General features: G+C 38.9%; 1 protein-coding gene across 1 annotated transcript in view; it reads left to right on the forward strand.

Annotated features, from left to right (window-relative positions):
- Window positions 1-5871: 5871 nt before the first annotated feature.
- Window positions 5872-18195, forward strand: part of slc36a1 (solute carrier family 36 member 1) — a 70226-nt gene continuing 57902 nt past the window's right edge. The window contains exons 1-6 of the mRNA XM_063000610.1: window positions 5872-5953; window positions 7957-8077; window positions 8164-8254; window positions 11047-11135; window positions 15100-15189; window positions 16033-16117. Of these exons, the coding sequence (XP_062856680.1) occupies window positions 5929-5953; window positions 7957-8077; window positions 8164-8254; window positions 11047-11135; window positions 15100-15189; window positions 16033-16117 (501 nt within the window). The 5' untranslated portion in view covers window positions 5872-5928. The remainder of the gene's footprint in view (window positions 5954-7956; window positions 8078-8163; window positions 8255-11046; window positions 11136-15099; window positions 15190-16032; window positions 16118-18195) is intronic.

The following is an 18195-nucleotide window of genomic DNA, read 5'->3' on the forward strand; positions in this document are numbered from 1 at the left end:
ACGTGGATTTAGGGATCGTCAATAAAGTCCTAGATTTTTGAAAAGCGTATATTTGGAGGAAGTCCGTTGCCGCACCCTAGAGGAGAGAAAGGAAGAGCAATGAGAAAAAAAGGTTGTTAATTGGTGTAAATTTTTATGTTCGTTTATTTTCGTTTTTTTACGAAGCCCCTAAGGTGACATCCCCTAAAAAAAATAATGCGTGGCCACGCCTTATTGGGAACGAGATAATTAAGGCGTGGGAACGAGATAATTAAGTCCCACACTTAGTAAAGAGTGGGAATAAGATCGTGGCCACGACTTAAAAAGGTTGAAACAGTTGAATATGGTGTGATTATCTGTTACACCCAGGAGGGAGACTGCATATTACATCAAGGCTCCAAACAATCTACGGCTCCCTAGAAAATGAAGAGTGAATTGATTTCTTTTTATTTCCATCTTGGAATTAATTATGCTGATATTTTGGAGTCTCTTGCAGTGAGCCATGGACATGAATTCCCCTACAGCATATATCCGATTCTGTATGATTTGTGTAAGCTGCGAAAATAAAAGGATCTTGTTACCACACCTTACTAAGTGGTGGCCATGACTTAACTATCTCGTTCCCACATCTTACTAAGTGGTGGCCACAACTTAACTATCTCGTTCCAACATCTTACTAAGTGGTGGTATCTTGTTCCCACGTCTTATTAAGCAACAACTCAATCAAGGAGTCACAATTAATTTACTCATTTTACTCACCACCTTAGGTCAAGAAAGAAACATCTAGATGGTTTTCACTGATGATTAACCCTGAGGTGACACAGCTGTACATGGTACACTCATTACTATAAGTAGTAGTAGTATTTGTTTTTCCTTTTTAGAGTAGCTCCTAAACTGTATGTTTGGCATAATAGCAAACTTTAGCTTATAAAAACCAACATATCATGATATTTTAGTATATCCGTATAATAGCAAACGATGTAGCCAATGATGTAAACACAAACATGTCACATATGTTTGGACCATATTATTTAAAATCTCCAAACAAGAGTGATGATTGTACATCATCCACAAAAAGGTTATCACTACATTGGAAGAATCCTTCATCATGCTCTTTAAATGCAAAGGTTGGTTTTACATTGCTAATGTTTTTCAGAAGAAGCTTTTGTCAGGGTTTGCCAGTTTTCATCTTTAGTTTTATCAGCTTAATCAAATTTCAGTTATTCATTGTTAGAAATAAACACCAGTTAAAAAACAACAACAACAAATATTTAACTGCAAACATGGGAGGGTGAGATGAACCACTGGTTGAACTTACTCCCATGGCTCTGTCTCAGTTTGCCCCACAGCCACCATTTTGGTGCTTAGCCTAGCCACTCAAAGCTACACTCTTGCTAATTTACTCACATTTTTACACACTAGCAGTTCATCACTCATTCATTCAATCATTCATTGTCTGTTATACCACCGCTTTATCTTGATCAGTGTTGGGTGGGCCTGATTAATTGGGCCAAAGGCATAAAACACCCCAGACAGGTCGCCAGTCCATCACATGACAGATAAACACATCCACACACAAACACTTTTTAGTAGCTCCAATTGGCCTGACTGCATGTCTTTGGACTTGTAGGAGGAAACCCACATGAACACAGGAAGAATATGCAAACTCCAAACAGAAAGAACCAACCCTAGTGACCTGGCTGAGAAATCAAACCCTGGCTCTTCTTGCTGTGAGGCGATAGCGCTAGCCACTGCGCCACCTAGGGTTGCCAACTGTCCTGTAAAATACGGAATTGTTCCTTATTTGGAAACTAAACGTTATGTTCCGTATTGAATTAATACGGGACGCGCTTGTATTTTTATCAGTGGCACATGTTTTTCCACCCTACGTTCGAATCCGGCTTAGGGCAAAACTAAAGTAACATAATGTTACGCTATGTTACCCCAGATTTTCTCACTGCCCCCCTAAGCAATGCAGTCCAGAACTGGGGAAAAAAAAAACTTTGACAGGCAAAAATAGTTTTTAATTTAATACAGGGTCACGTTACGAACTGTGATTGGTGGCCCAGATACAAGTTGTGTGTCAACTTATCCACTAGCTTATCTTACTCCACTCTTCTCTATATTCATGGTTCACTACAGTACAAGCTTTTGGGGATCGAACCAGGTACTACAATTAAATAAACAATAATAATAAGTTAAAGTTTAGAATAAGAAGATAAAACGTCAACATTTGGATGTTTTTATACGTATATTTCATATATATGTTTTGAGCCACATTTCGCGTTTACATCGACGATCCCCGCCGCTTTGTACCAGCTGACTGAGCAGATCATGTGATCAGTTCAGGAAGCAGCAGACAGCCAGCAGTTGAGCTAAGCGGAGCAGTAAACAGCAGATCTGAGCTCTGTAATAAACCAGGATTATAATAACATGATTTACTGATGATAATTCTTCATATAATTCTACATCAGATGTTATATTTAATAAATACGCTTCTTCACAACAACAGCTCCTGATATTGTGGTAGGTCTGATTAAATCAACAATGTGTGTCAACATATTAAAGTGTGTAAATCTCAGTATATGTGATAATGACCTGGTTAAACGAGTATAAGGTTTATATTACCTGTCAGTATATATTTATTAACTGCATGTGTGTATGTGATAATGACCTGGTTAAACGAGTATAAGGTTTATATTACCTGTCAGTATATATTTATTAACTGCATGTGTATAGGTGATAATGACCTGGTTAAACGAGTATAAGGTTTATATTACTTGTCAGTATATATTTATTAACTGCATGTGTATAGGTGATAATGACCTGGTTGAACGAGTTAAATATGATTTATTATCTGTCAGCAGGTTTTTTAAACTGTGGGTTTGTTGTTTATGAGTATACTGATCCAGATTGTTCACAGATTCACTATGCACACTGGATGATCTGAATCCCATATGTTAAATAACATGTATTATTAATATGTAACAATAATATGTGTATTTTTGGTTTAATGAGAAGATTTGATTTGAAACGTATTGAAATGTGTTTAGATAAAATACAACCCCAAATCAGAAAAAAGTTGGGACAGCATGGAAAATGCAAATAATAAAAAAAAAAAAAACACTGACTTTTGACTTTTATTTGATTGCAGACAGGATGAACCTGAGATATTTCATGTTTTATCTGCTCAACTTCATTTCATTTATTAATAAACATTCATTCCTGCATTTCAGACCTGCAACACGTTCCAAAAAAAGTTGGGACAGTAAAGCATTTACCACTTTGTAATGTTGCCATTCCTTTTCACCACACTTAAAAGACGTTTTGGCACCGAGGATACCAAGTGATTTAGTGTTTCAGCTTTTATTTTGTCTCATTCTTCCTGCAAACACGTCTTAAGAAGTGCAACAGTACGGGGTCGGCCTTGTCGCATTTTTTATTTAAAATTCTCCACACATTCTCTATTGAGGACAGGTCAGGACTGCAGGCAGGCCAGTCCAGTACCCGTACCCTCTTCTTCCACAGACATGCCTTTGTAATGTGTGCAGCATGTGGTTTTGTCAAAGTCAAAAGTCAAAGTTGCTTTATTGTCAATACTGCAATATGTACAGGACATACAGAGGATTGAAATTACGTTACTCTCTGACCCATGGTGCAACACTAAACATTAATTAAAAAACAATAAACCTAGAATAAGAAGAATATAAAAATAGAATAAACACACTAGAATAAACACACTAAAGCGCAAATATACTGTATATACACTGACACAAGAAGTATAAAAAATATAGCACTAAAATATAACAATTGAAAAATAGAGGTCCCAATATTAAAAACCTAGACATTTAAAGTGACAATGCAGATTTAGAAGTCTTTGTATTGTCTTGTTGAAAAATGCATAAACATCCATGGAAAAGATGACGTCTTGAAGGCAGCACATGTTGCTCTAAGATCTCAATGTACTTTTCTGCATTAATGCTGCCATCACAGAAGTGTTAATGCCAAGAGCACTGACATAATCCTATACCATGACAGACCCTGGCTTTTAGATTTGTTGTTGATAACGTCTTTGGTCCGGAGCACACAGTGTCCATTTTTTCCAAAAAGATGATGGAATCATGATTGGGTATTAAAGGAGGCTCAGTTAAAAAAAGAACATTTTCAAATGCAAGATTGTGGAAGATTTAGGTCTTTCACTATTTATCTACCATACATAATACTGTGAAAACATTCAAGAATTTGAAAAATTCAGGGTGCATCAGTGCCCATGGCTGTATTCTGTATTGTTTATTGCATTTTACACAATGTCCCACCTTTTCTGGAAATTGGGCCTGTAGGTCCAGACCCTGAACAAGAAGCACTGTTCCTTGACCAAAATAAATATAAATATTTAATGATTTCCTAAATAAATTATCATGATTGAAGTCTGTTGGATTGTATTTAATTAACTAATCAGAATGATCTATATTTTTTGATTCACTCTTAATAATAATAATAATAATATCACGTTAGCAATGATGCCTCATTTTTTGCAGCAGTTGCCTATACTAATAAAAGAAAAAGATCTTTTAAAGGAAGTTTTAGTACAGACATGGAGCTGCTTACTAAGCAAACTCATTTGCAGAAATCAGCACTTAATGCTTCTTCACATGTGTATGCGAAATAACTGATTACTCAGCTATGTTCATTGTTGCATAATTTTACCTTGTTCAAGCTATTATGTTTTAGTTTCATTTTCATTCATTCATGTATTTTCAGTAGCCTCTTCATTCTGCATTACATACATCAGCATTACACACTTTCATGTTCACTTATTTATCTACATAGCGGCACAGGGCGGCACGGTGGCTAAGTGGGTAGCACTGTCGCCTCACAGCAAGAAGGTCCTGAGTTCGATCCCCAGTTGGGGCGGTCCGGGTCCTTTCTGTGTGGAGTTTGCATGTTCTCCCCTTGTCTGTGTGGGTTTACTCCGGGTGCTCCGGTTTCCTCCCACAGTCCAAAGACATGCAAGTGAGGTGAATTAGAGATACTAAATTGTCCAAGACTGTGTTTTCAGAGTGAACTGATGAATCTTGTGTAATGAGTAACTACCGTTTCCTGTCATGGATGTAACCAAAGGTGTAAAACATGACATTAAAATCCTAATAAACAAACAAACAACAAACAAACATAGCAGCATGGTGACTTGGTGGGTAGCACTGTTTCTTCACTGCAAGAAGGTTCAGGTTTGATTCCCAGGTGGAGAGGTCTGGGTCCTTGTGCTTTTCTCATGTCCATGTGGGTTTCCTCCGGGTGCTTCGATTCCTCCCACAGTCCAAAAACATGCAGTCACGTTAATTGTAGATACTAAATTGCCCTAGGTGTGTGTGTGTGTGTGTGTGTGTGTGTGTGTGTGTGTGTGTTTGCCCTGTGATAGACTGGTGACCTGTCAGGGGTGTTAAAAAAAAAAAAAGTAAACCAAACTACCCCAAAGAAGCCTACACAGGCATGAGGAGAACATATTAGAGAATGTACTTCTTACAGACAATGACTGCAGATGAAATTCGAACCCAGATTCACAGGACTCAGATGCTCTGCAGCACACACACTACCTGCTACCATCAGATTAATTATTTTTGAATACACATAATAATGTTAATAATAAACAAAATATAGGGCTGTGACAAAGTAATTACCCCCTTGCTTCACCTCTTTGCAATATGTGTGTCATGTTGCTATTGCTGCTGTAATGTTTCATTCTCAGACCAAATGCATTTCCACAAATGTAGGTGCGTTGATGTTCAAAGGGGGCATTGTGCATTGTTTCTTTGTACCAGGAGGGCTAATAAAATAAATAATACTTGTTCTGTCTTTGATCCTGATGGTGGTGGATGTGCACTCAACCTATGAAGTATAACATAGTGAAGACAGAGAGCAGTGAAGCAAGCACAGTCGACCAGAACAGCCATGGCTACAGAGAACTACCAGAATGGTAAGTGAATTTAATCACATCTGTTTTGTTTTATTACCTTAAAATGTCATTTATATGATTTAGGCTTGTGTGCTGCACTGTAAGTGCTTTCCTGTTCAATTTTTTTTTATTAAATAAACTCATAAATGATTTGCTCATAAGCTGGGTGTGTTAGAGAGCCAGTAAAATTCTAAAACTGTCTAATGTGTAATGGGGTACAAACCCAGGTTCAGGTTTTACATTTCATGGACACCTGACCATGACATTGTTGGACATCCAATTCTAAAACTATGAGCATTAATATGGAGTGACACTTCCTCTTTGCAGGAATAAGAGTCACCACTTCTCATGGAAAGCTTTCCTCAAGATTTAGGGTTGTGCCCATTTAGTCAGCAAAGCCATTGAGAGGACATGGACTGATACAGGACGAGGCCTGGCTCACAATCAACCCTCCAGTTAATACCAAAGTGGTGTTGCTTACCATGATTTTATGCACTACTTAGCAATAGGTGTGGCTGAAACGCCCGAACCCAATCGTTAGAAGGGGGGGTCTATATACTTTTTTGGACGTGTTGTTGATAACAGTCAGGATGGTCCTGTTCATCTTTGGTCTGGAGCACACAATGTCGATTTCTTCCTAAAAAGATCTGAAATACTGATTCCACTGTGTGATGGTCCATCCCAGAGAACTCTGAGTCCAAAGATCTTGATGCAGTTTCTAAGTCTTTTTTTTTAGTGCAGTGAAGTTTTAAGTGGCATTTGTGCATGTAACTCCATTTTGTAGTGTTTGCCAAAGTAATTCCTGATCCACGTGGTTATATCAGCTCAGCTATTGATAAATGACGGTCCTTATGCAGTGCTGTCTGAGGAATTTGGAGATTTTGACTGTTCAACTTAGGTTTGCACTCTTTCCCTTTATGCACTGAAATTTCTCCAGTGTCCTTGACTTGTTGTATAATACACTGTCTGGCCAAAAAAAGGTCACCACCTGGATTTAACTAAGCAAATAGGTAAGAGCCTCCCATTGGATAATTACTGCATGGGTGATTATGCTTCAGCTGGCAACAAGCTATTTAACCCTAACTGATGCAGTGAGAAGCTTCTCATTTGTTAAACAACCATGTCGAAAGACACATCCTGTGGTCGTGGAAAAGATGTTAATCTGTTTCAGAAGGGTCAAATTATTGGCATGCATCAAGCAGAGAAAACATCTAAGGAGATTGCTGAAACTACTAAAATCGGGTTAAGAACTGTCCAACACATTATTTAAAAGTGGAAGGACAGTGGGGAAACATCATCTTCAAGTCTTGAATCTTGAATGATCGTGATCGGCGATCACTTAAACGGGAGCATAAAGATTGGACTCTGGAGCAATGGAAGAAGGTCATGTGGTCTGATGAGTCCAGATTTACCCTGTCCCAGAGTGATGGGCGCATCAGGGTAAGAAGAGAGGCGGCTGAAGTGATGCACCCATCATGCCTAGTGCCTACCGTACAAGCCTGTGGGGGCAGTGCTATGATCTGGGGTTGCTGCAGTTGGTCAGGTCTAGGTTCAGCGACGTTATGTGCCCAAAGAATGAGGTCAGCTGACTACCTGAATATACTGAACGACCAGGTTATTCCATCAATGGATTTTTTCTTCCCTGATGGCACGGGCATATTCCAAAATGACAATGCCAGGATTCATCGGGCTCAAATTGTGAAAGAGTGGTTCAGGGAGCATGAGACATCATTTTCACACATGGATTGGCCACCACAGAGTCCAGACCTGAACCCCATTGAGAATCTTTGGGATGTGCTGTAGAAGACTTTGTGCTGTGGTCCAAATCTCCCATCATCAATACAAGATCTTGGGGAAAAATTAATGCAACTCTGGACAGAAATAAATGTTGTGACATTGCAGAACCTTGTGGAAACGATGCCACAGCAAATGCATGCCACACCTCAATAAATATTTTATTCTAACCATTAAAACTTGTTTACTATGTTTACTCTTAACTTCATGGTGGTTTGATTTTGCTTCAGGCCCAGCGTTCTCTCGAGTAAATGAGGGCTCAGCGGATGATGACGATGAACCCGACAATCCTTCTGGTCCTTCCCGTTCACAGAGCGAGTATGAGCGAATTGGAGGCAGATCAGGATCATCGTAAGATCAGTTTATTGTCTTGTCTGAATGTTTGAAGTGGTTTGATTAAAACCGTGAGTTACAGATGTCGACTCTTGTGCTTGCAGGTTTCTACAGACTTTGGTTCACCTGCTGAAGGGAAACATTGGTACAGGACTTCTTGGCTTGCCTCTAGCTGTAAAGAATGCTGGACTTGTGGTAGGACAGGAAGCAATTTTACTTAATCACATTAATGACAATTTCTTTGCTATGTAGTTTGACTTTGTACAATTTCTTTTTTTCTTTTCAAAGTGCTTATATCCGCCACACCAGGATCCTCGTTTTCTGGGATTGTTGTAGATTTTCCAAAAAAGTTCTTTATTTTTAACATAGTTTAAGGCAGGACAGTTAATAAAATGTTATTGTGGCCTTTGAGTGGTGCATTAAAAAGCGTTCCTCTTATTGTTTGGAGGCTAGGTTCGAGCGCCAACTATGCCATAAACCATCACTGTCCAGAAGCTGATACACCCCTCTTTCTTGGCTGAAGGTATTCATGCAGTGCTGGACAATTTTAGTCCTGTGTAAGCTTATGTGCATAGTTGAGCAGAAGAGTTGGGGTTTGGAGGCTCTAAATCTGAGTGAACATGCTACAGTGCTTCCTAGTGAGGATCAATCTGTTGATTGGTGCTAATTCAGTTAAACAAGGTCCGACACACTAGTTCCTCATAGCAAGATTTCCTGCCACATGAGTACTCAGGAAATGATCACACAGCAGTGTAGTCCACCAAGATATTGTATTCTTGTGATCATACATATTTATATTTACAATTCCGGCATTAACCAGATACAAAGCGACTTACAGTTGTGACCAAGTACAGTTTGAGCAGTTGAGGATTAAGCGCCTTGCTCAGGGGCTCAAGAGTGGCAACTTGGTGGTGGTTGGGCCTGAACTGGCAATCATCTGATTACAACTCTTTTACTTTGACCACTGGGCTACCACTGTCCCGCTATATATTTGTACATGTTATTAAAAGAATTGCATATACAGTGTATCACTAAAGTGAGTACACCCCTCACATTTTTGCAAATATTTGATTATATCTTTTCATGGGACAACACTATAGAAATAAAACTTGGATATAACTTAGAGTAGTCAGTGTACAGTTTGTATAGCAGTGTAGATTTACTGTCTTCTGAAAATAACTCAACACACAGCCATTAATGTCTAAATAGCTGGCAACATAAGTGAGTACACCCCACAGTGAACATGTCCAAATTGTGCCCAAATGTGTCGTTGTCCCTCCCTGGTGTCATGTGTCAAGGTCCCAGGTGTAAATGGGGAGCAGGGCTGTTAAATTTGGTGTTTTGGGTACAATTCTCTCATACTGGCCACTGGATATTCAACATGGCACCTCATGGCAAAGAACTCTGTGAGGATGTGAGAAATAGAATTGTTGCTCTCCACAAAAATGGCCTGGGCTATAAGAAGATTGCTAACACCCTGAAACTGAGCTACAGCATGGTGGCCAAGGTCATACAGCGATTTTCCAGGACAGGTTCCACTCGGAACAGGCTTCGCCAGGGTCGACCAAAGAAGTTGAGTCCACGTGTTCGGCGTCATATCCAGAGGTTGGCTTTAAAAAATAGACACATGAGTGCTGCCAGCATTGCTGCAGAGGTTGAAGACGTGGGAGGTCAGCCTGTCAGTGCTAAGACCATACGCCGCACACTGCATCAACTCGGTCTGCATGGTCGTCATCCCAGAAGGAAGCTGACGCACAAGAAAGCCCGCAAACAGTTTGCTGAAGACAAGCAGTCCAAGAACATGGATTACTGGAATGCCCTGTGGTCTGACGAGACCAAGATAAACTTGTTTGGCTCAGATGGTGTCCAGCATGTGTGGAGGCGCCATGGTGAGAAGTACCAAGACAACTGTATCTTGCCTACAGTCAAGCATGGTGGTGGTAGCATCATGGTCTTGGGCTGCATGAGTGTTGCTGGCACTGGGGAGCTGCAGTTCATTGAGGGAAACATGAATTCCAACATGTACTGTGACATTCTGAAACAGAGCATGATCCCCTCCCTTCGAAAACTGGGCCTCATGGCAGTTTTCCAACAGGATAACGACCCCAAACACAACCTCCAAGATGACAACTGCCTTGCTGAGGAAGCTGAAGGTAAAGGTGATGGACTAAACCCAATTGAGCACCTCTGGCGCATCCTCAAGTGGAAGGTGGAGAAGAACAAGCTGTCTAACATCCACCAACTCTGTGATGTCATCATGGAGGAGTGGAAGAGGCTTCCAGTAGCAACCTGTGCAGCTCTGGTGAATTCCATGCCCAGGAGGGTTAAGGCAGTGCTGGATAATAATGGTGGTCACACAAAATATTGACACTTTGGGCACAATTTGGACATGTTCACTGTGGGGTGTACTCACTTATGTTGCCAGCCATTTAGACATTAATGGCTGTGTGTTGAGTTATTTTCAGAAGACAGTAAATCTACACTGCTATACAAGTTGTACACTGACTACTCTAAGTTATATCCAAGTTTTATTTCTATAGTGTTGTCCCATGAAAAGATATAATAAAATATTTGCAGAAATGTGAGGGGTGTACTCACTTTTGTGATACACTGTACATATTCATGACTAACATATATGAAAGAGAAAAATACAGTCCCACAATCATTTGTTGGACACAAAGCAGCATAGCTTTGACTAATTACTAAGAATCATAACCTTGAACGCAGGAAACGTACTGACTGGCTGCATAGTTCTCAATTATAATTTTCCTACAGATATAGACCAATGTAAAATATAAAACGTTCACCTTTAATTAACATTAATAAAACAAAACCACCACTTTCCCTACTTTTTTTTAGAAATCAAAATATCTTCAGGTGCATTATAATCATATATAGGAACAGGTCCGGAGTGTCTTTCATAAATCTGAAGTTTACTATTAAAATCATAATCAAATAGCCTCATCTCTTTCATTTTTCTCTTTCAGGTCGGACCACTGAGCCTCCTTGTAATGGGTATTGTGGCCGTCCATTGCATGAACATCCTCGTGAAATGTTCACATCATCTGAGTGCCAAGTAAGTGTGCAATGTAGCTGGTATTCTTGTTGACTTATGTTTACAACTTATTTACCTTGTTTAACTTGTTCTAGCACTTCAGCATGGCAATAAATGCGGCCGTGTGCAGGGCAATACATTTTGCCACTGTGCATTGCATACAAATGCTCATTTCATTAAATTATAATTGCAAATGCTTCAGATCATTAAAGTATATATACTATTACAGAAACACACACACACACACACACACACACAAGATTTCATTTATCAGATGAAATAAATTTCGTCAAGAGTTGTTTCCCACATTTGTCATAAAACATATACTGTATATGTATATGACAGGTGAAGTGAATAACACTGATCTCTTCATCACGACACCTGTTAGTGGGTGGGATATACAGTATTAGGCAGCTTACATCTTGGTGCCAGATACCACAGCACACCTTCAGGGGTTTAGTGGAGTCGACGGGTCAGGGCTGTTTTGGCAGCAAAAGGGGGACCAACACAATATTAGGAAGGTCATATTGTTATACCTGATCAGTGTCTATAAAATATATATATATATATATATATGTGTGTGTGTGTGTGTGTGTGTGTGTGTGTGTGTGTGTGTGTGTGTGTGTGTGTGTGTGTGCCTGTGCCTATATAGTTGGATAGTTTTATTCCTTAAATAAATTAAATAGTGGTTTACAAAATATTTGGTATTATATATATATATATATATATATATATATATATATATATATATATATATATATATATATATATATATACATATACAGTGTATCACAAAAGTGAGTACATCCCTCACATTTCTGCAGATATTTAAGTATATCTTTTCATGGGACAACACTGACAAAATGACACTTTGACACAATGAAAAGTAGTCTGTGTGCAGCTTATATAACAGTGTAAATTTATTCTTCCCTCAAAATAACTCAATATACAGCCATTAATGTCTAAACCACCGGCAACAAAAGTGAGTACACCCCTAAGAGACTACACCCCTAAATGTCCAAATTGAGCACTGCTTGTCATTTTCCCTCAAAAATGTCATGTGATTTGTTAGTGTTACTAGGTCTCAGGTGTGCATAGGGAGCAGGTGTGTTCAATTTAGTAGTACAGCTCTCACACTCTCTCATACTGGTCACTGAAAGTTCCAACATGGCACCTCATGGCAAAGAACTCTCTGAGGATCTTAAAAGACGAATTGTTGCGCTACATGAAGATGGCCAAGGCTACAAGAAGATAGCCAACACCCTGAAACTGAGCTGCAGCACAGTGGCCAAGATCATCCAGCGTTTTAAAAGAGCAGGGTCCACTCAAAACAGACCTCACGTTGGTCGTCCAAAGAAGCTGAGTGCACGTGCTCGGCGTCACATCCAACTGCTATCTTTGAAAGATAGGCGCAGGAATGCTGTCAGCATTGCTGCAGAGATTGAAAAGGTGGGGGGTCAGCCTGTCAGTGCTCAGACCATACGCCGCACACTACATCAAATTGGTCTGCATGGCTGTCACCCCAGAAGGAAGCCTCTTCTGAAGTCTCTACACAAGAAAGCCCGCAAACAGTTTGCTGAAGACATGTCAACAAAGGACATGGATTACTGGAACCATGTCCTATGGTCTGATGAGACCAAGATTAATTTGTTTGGTTCAGATGGTCTCAAGCATGTGTGGCGGCAATCAGGTAAGGAGTACAAAGATAAGTGTGTCATGCCTACAGTCAAGCATGGTGGTGGGAATGCCATGGTCTGGGGCTGCATGAGTGCAGCAGGTGTTGGGGAGTTACATTTCATTGAGGGACACATGAACTCCAATATGTACTGTGAAATACTGAAGCAGAGCATGATCCCCTCCCTCCGGAAACTGGGTCGCAGGGCAGTGTTCCAGCATGATAATGACCCCAAACACACCTCTAAGACGACCACTGCTTTATTGAAGAGGCTGAGGGTAAAGGTGATGGACTGGCCATGCATGTCTCCAGACCTAAACCCAATAGAACATCTTTGGGGCATCCTCAAGCGGAAGGTGGAGGAGCGTAAAGTCTCGAATATCCGCCAGCTCCGTGATGTCGTCATGGAGGAGTGGAAAAGCATTCCAGTGGCAACCTGTGAAGCTCTGGTAAAGTCCATGCCCAGGAGAGTTAAGGCAGTTCTGGGAAATAATGGTGGCCACACAAAATATTGACACTTCAGGAACTTTCACTAAGGGGTGTACTCACTTTTGTTGCTGGTGGTTTAGACAGTAATGGCTGTATATTGAGTTATTTTGAGGGAAGAATAAATTTACACTGTTATATAAGCTGCACACAGAGTACTTTTCATTGTGTCAAAGTGTCATTTTGTCAGTGTTGTCCCATGAAAAGATATACTTAAATATCTGCAGAAATGTGAGGGGTGTACTCACTTTTGTGATACACTGTATATATATACAGGGGTTGGACAAAATAACTGAAACACCTGGTTTTAGACCACAATAATTTATTAGTATGGTGTAGGGCCTCCTTTTGCGGCCAATACAGCGTCAATTCGTCTTGGAAATGACATATACAAGTCCTGCACAGTGGTCAGAGGGATTTTAAGCCATTCTTCTTGCAGGATAGTGGCCAGGTCACTACGTGATGCTGGTGGAGGAAAACGTTTCCTGACTCGCTTCTCCAAAACACCCCAAAGTGGCTAAATAATATTTAGATCTGGTGACTGTGCAGGCCATGGGAGATGTTCAACTTCACTTTCATGTTCATCAAACCAATCTTTCACCAGTCTTGCTGTGTGTATTGGTGCATTGTCATCCTGATACACGGCACCGCCTTCAGGATACAATGTTTGAACCATTGGATGCACATGGTCCTCCAGATTGGTTCGGTAGTCCTTGGCAGTGACGCGCCCATCTAGCACAAGTATTGGGCCAAGGGAATGCCATGATATGGCAGCCCAAACCATCACTGATCCACCCCCATGCTTCACTCTGGGCATGCAACAGTCTGGGTGGTACGCTTCTTTGGGGCTTCTCCACACCGTAACTCTCCCGGATGTGGGGAAAACAGTAAAGGTGGACTCATCAGAGAACAATACATGTTTCACATTGTCCACAGCCCAAGATTTGCGCTCCTTGCACCATTGAAACCGACGTTTGGCATTGGCACGAGTGACCAAAGGTTTGGCTATAGCAGCCCGGCCGTGTATATTGACCCTGTGGAGCTCCCGACGGACAGTTCTGGTGGAAACAGGAGAGTCGAGGTGCACATTTAATTCTGCCGTGATTTGGGCAGTCGTGGTTTTATGTTTTTTGGATACAATCCGGGTTAGCACCCGAACATCCCTTTCAGACAGCTTCCTCTTGCGTCCACAGTTAATCCTGTTGGATGTGGTTTGTCCTTCTTGGTGGTATGCTGACATTACCCTGGATACCGTGGCTCTTGATACATCACAAAGACTTGCTGTCTTGGTCACAGATGCGCCAGCAAGACGTGCACCAACAATTTGTCCTCTTTTGAACTCTGGTATGTCACCCATAATGTTGTGTGCATTGCAATATTTTGAGCAAAACTGTGCTCTTACCCTGCTAATTGAACCTTCACACTCTGCTCTTACTGGTGCAATGTGCAATTAATGAAGATTGGCCACCAGACTGGTCCAATTTAGCCATGAAACCTGCCACACTAAAATGACAGGTGTTTCAGTTATTTTGTCCAACCCCTGTATATATATATATATATATATATATATATATATATATATATATATATATATATATATATTAAGATTTGTGTGTTATTAATGTAGTAATGTGAAAAAGTAATTGCTCTCTGACTTCTGCTGTTACTGCATATGTCACATTGAATAATTTGAGTTCATTAAACAAAAAACATGTCATCATTTGCTCCTATATTTTTAAATATAACAACAAAATAATATACATTTATATAAATCTATGTCTTAAATCTAAAAGGATTGTATTCTATTTTCTCTATTGTTTCTAGGTTGGGAAAGCCGCATCTCTCATATGGAGAGGCTGTTGAATATGGGATGGAGAATGTGTCCTGGTTGAGGAGGCATTCTGTTTGGGGAAGGTGATTATTTTTACATTATCTATTGTAAATAAAAATTGTACCTGTGGTGCACAACCCTTAATGAAATACCTCAGAGACTGGATTATAAGTAGAAAAGATCATATGGAGACTCAATAAGTAAATGCAATAAGTCAGAAAGAAAATAATCATCCTTTATACTCCCATCAGTGAGCTTGTAGGACTGTGGAAGATTCCACCGTTAACAGAGATTTCTAAGCTAGAACAAAGAAACTGGTCTAAACCAGCCAGAACTGGGTTTTGGAGGTCATACAATGCAATTGACACACTTTCTTATCATGTACATCACTTTCCAGTAGCATTCCATTGTAACTGTATTTTTTAAATATGACTACTGGCAATCTCATGCCCTAAGTATATATATAAGTATATCAACAATTATGAGTTCAGAATTATAGAGTTCAATGACTAGTGGCAATATAAGTTGGGGCTTGAACCCTTAACATTCAGATCAGTGGCGCCCTGCTGTGCTTTCTTTTACTCCAGTAATTTGTTTTTAGTGATATTTGATTTAGGGAACACCCATGCACTTTGTGTCTGAGCAAACTTTACTAAAGTAAGCAGTGCTAATACTAAACACTCTCCTATGTCTTGTATTGATGATAATATTAATAGAATTATAGAAAAAGTCTTAATCTTTAGATTTATAGTACTGACACTAGATGTTACTCGGACCAGTTTGTTTTGACACCTTAATTTAATTATGCTGCTTATTTTTTTATTTAGTGTTTTATTGTTATAATTCTTATTATTATTATTATTATTATTAAGTGTTTGACCAAGGTAAGACTACACTAAATTGTTTTTCTTTGTTTCTTCTGTTAGACATATAGTGAATTTGTTCCTAATCATCACACAACTGGGCTTTTGCTGTGTGTACTTCGTTTTCTTAAGTGACAATTTTAAACAGGTAAGAATCATTTTCGCTTTTTTTGTAGAGCCTGATTTAGTTGTCTAATCTTTTTTAACCTGTGGTCAGAATAGAAGTTAACAGTGTTCTCTGATAGCTTGTATACAGAATGTTTGGTCATGTCTGTTCAATATACAGTAGTATGTATTTTTTTCTCTCAGATCTGCTTACATGATTGAATTTAATCACATTGCACACCTTATTGGTAACATGTCAGTTACCTGATATAATAATCAAGGTCAGACGGAATATTTTAAGGCAGTTTTAATGACTGAATACTAAACACTCTGTCCTAAATGTATTCCGTTGTGTACTCTGCTACTGTATAACATGTAGTTAGAATACATTTGGAATATTTGTAAAATAAAGCTCCAGGGTTCTAGAGACCTGAGTTTGATCATCGAGTGTATTTCTTCTCTGTTATGAGTTTGGCATTTTCTCTCCATGTCCATGTGGGTTTCTTTCAGGTACTGCAGTTTCCTCCCACTTCCCAAACACATGCATTTGTTTGACTAATGATTAACTGCTCTTAAGTTTCTTTTAAAGACATTCTTTTTTAATCAGTATTACTGATTATTATTTTACTTACTTCTCTTGTAAAGTAACCGTGAGATTGTAAAAGGGATATATAAATAAAACCTTATTATTATTCCTCTTCAGTCAGTAGTTCTGTTCTCCTTCTGGTAGATAGGGTTTTTTTTTTTTAAATGTCGCTTGTAAAGCGACCTTGAGATTATAAAAGGCGCTATATAAATAAAACATTTTTATTATTATTATTAGTAGTAGTAGTAGTAGTAGTATTCCTCTTCATGCAGTAGTTCTGTTCTTCTTTTGTCAGATAGTTTTTTTTTCTTGAAACTTCTCTTGTAAAGCAACCATGAGATTGTAAAATGTGCTATATAAATAAAACATTATTATAATTATTATTCCTCTTTAATCAGTATTTCTCTTCTCCTTCTGGCAGATATGTTTTTCTTAAATCTTCTCTTGTAAAGCAACTTTGAGATTGTGAAAGGCTCTATATAAATAGAACATTATTATTATTATTATTATTATTCCTCTTCAATCAGTATTTCTCTTCTCCTTCTGTCAGGTTTTTTATTCTTAAAGCGTCTCTTGTAAAGCAACCTTGAGATTGTAAAGGTGCTATATAAATAAAACATTATTAATATTATTATTATTATTATTCCTCAGTCAGTTATTTTGTTCTCCTTCTGTCAGATAGGGTTGTTTTTAAAACTGTCTGTTGTAAAGCAACCTTGAGATTGCGATAGGCGCTATATAAACAAGACATTATTATTATTAATTTTATTATTATTATTCCTCTTAAGTCAGTATTTTTGTTCTTGTTTTGGCAGATAGGGTTGTTTTTCTTGTAGGGTTGTAAATTCTCTTGTAATGCAACCCTAAGATTGTAGAAGACACTGTATAAATCAGACATGTATTATTATTATTATTATAATCTTTTAATTTTGTGCAACATGTGTCAGGCCCAACCCATGTTCGTGGACATACTTTGGATTTGGTTTTTACTTTAGGGCTTAGTCTAAATTCTCTGTGGTCGGAAGATTTGGGAATTTCTGACCACAAATGCATTTGCTTTGAGTCTATCTTTCAGTCTAAAGCTGCAAATTCCAAACACATTAGATGCTCTCGGCTTTTTAATGAAGACACAGCGGCAAAATTTTCAGCTATATTTAATGATTTATCTGCACCATTATTGCAGTCTGCAGATCTTACTGTTATGGCTGATTCTTTTAATGATTTATGTTTAACAGTTTTAGATGAGGTAGCTCCATTTAAGACCAGATCTAAATTAACAACTCTATCTCCTTGGTTAAACAGTGAAATTCTGGATCTCAAAAGGAAACGTAGACAGGCGGAGCGTAAATGGAAACAGTCCCAGCTTCAGGTGCACTACCTGTATATGAGGGATTTGATGGTGGTGTACAACAGTAAAGTTAAGGATGCAAGAGCTGCATATTTTAATAACTTAATTACTGTTAATAGGCATAGGCCAAGGTTCCTGTTTTCTACCATTGATTCTCTCATTAATGGTGTTGAGTTGAACAGGCAAG

The sequence above is a fragment of the Trichomycterus rosablanca genome, chromosome 8 (assembly GCF_030014385.1).
Source record: "Trichomycterus rosablanca isolate fTriRos1 chromosome 8, fTriRos1.hap1, whole genome shotgun sequence".
In the NCBI taxonomy this organism is placed as follows: Eukaryota; Metazoa; Chordata; class Actinopteri; order Siluriformes; family Trichomycteridae; genus Trichomycterus; species Trichomycterus rosablanca.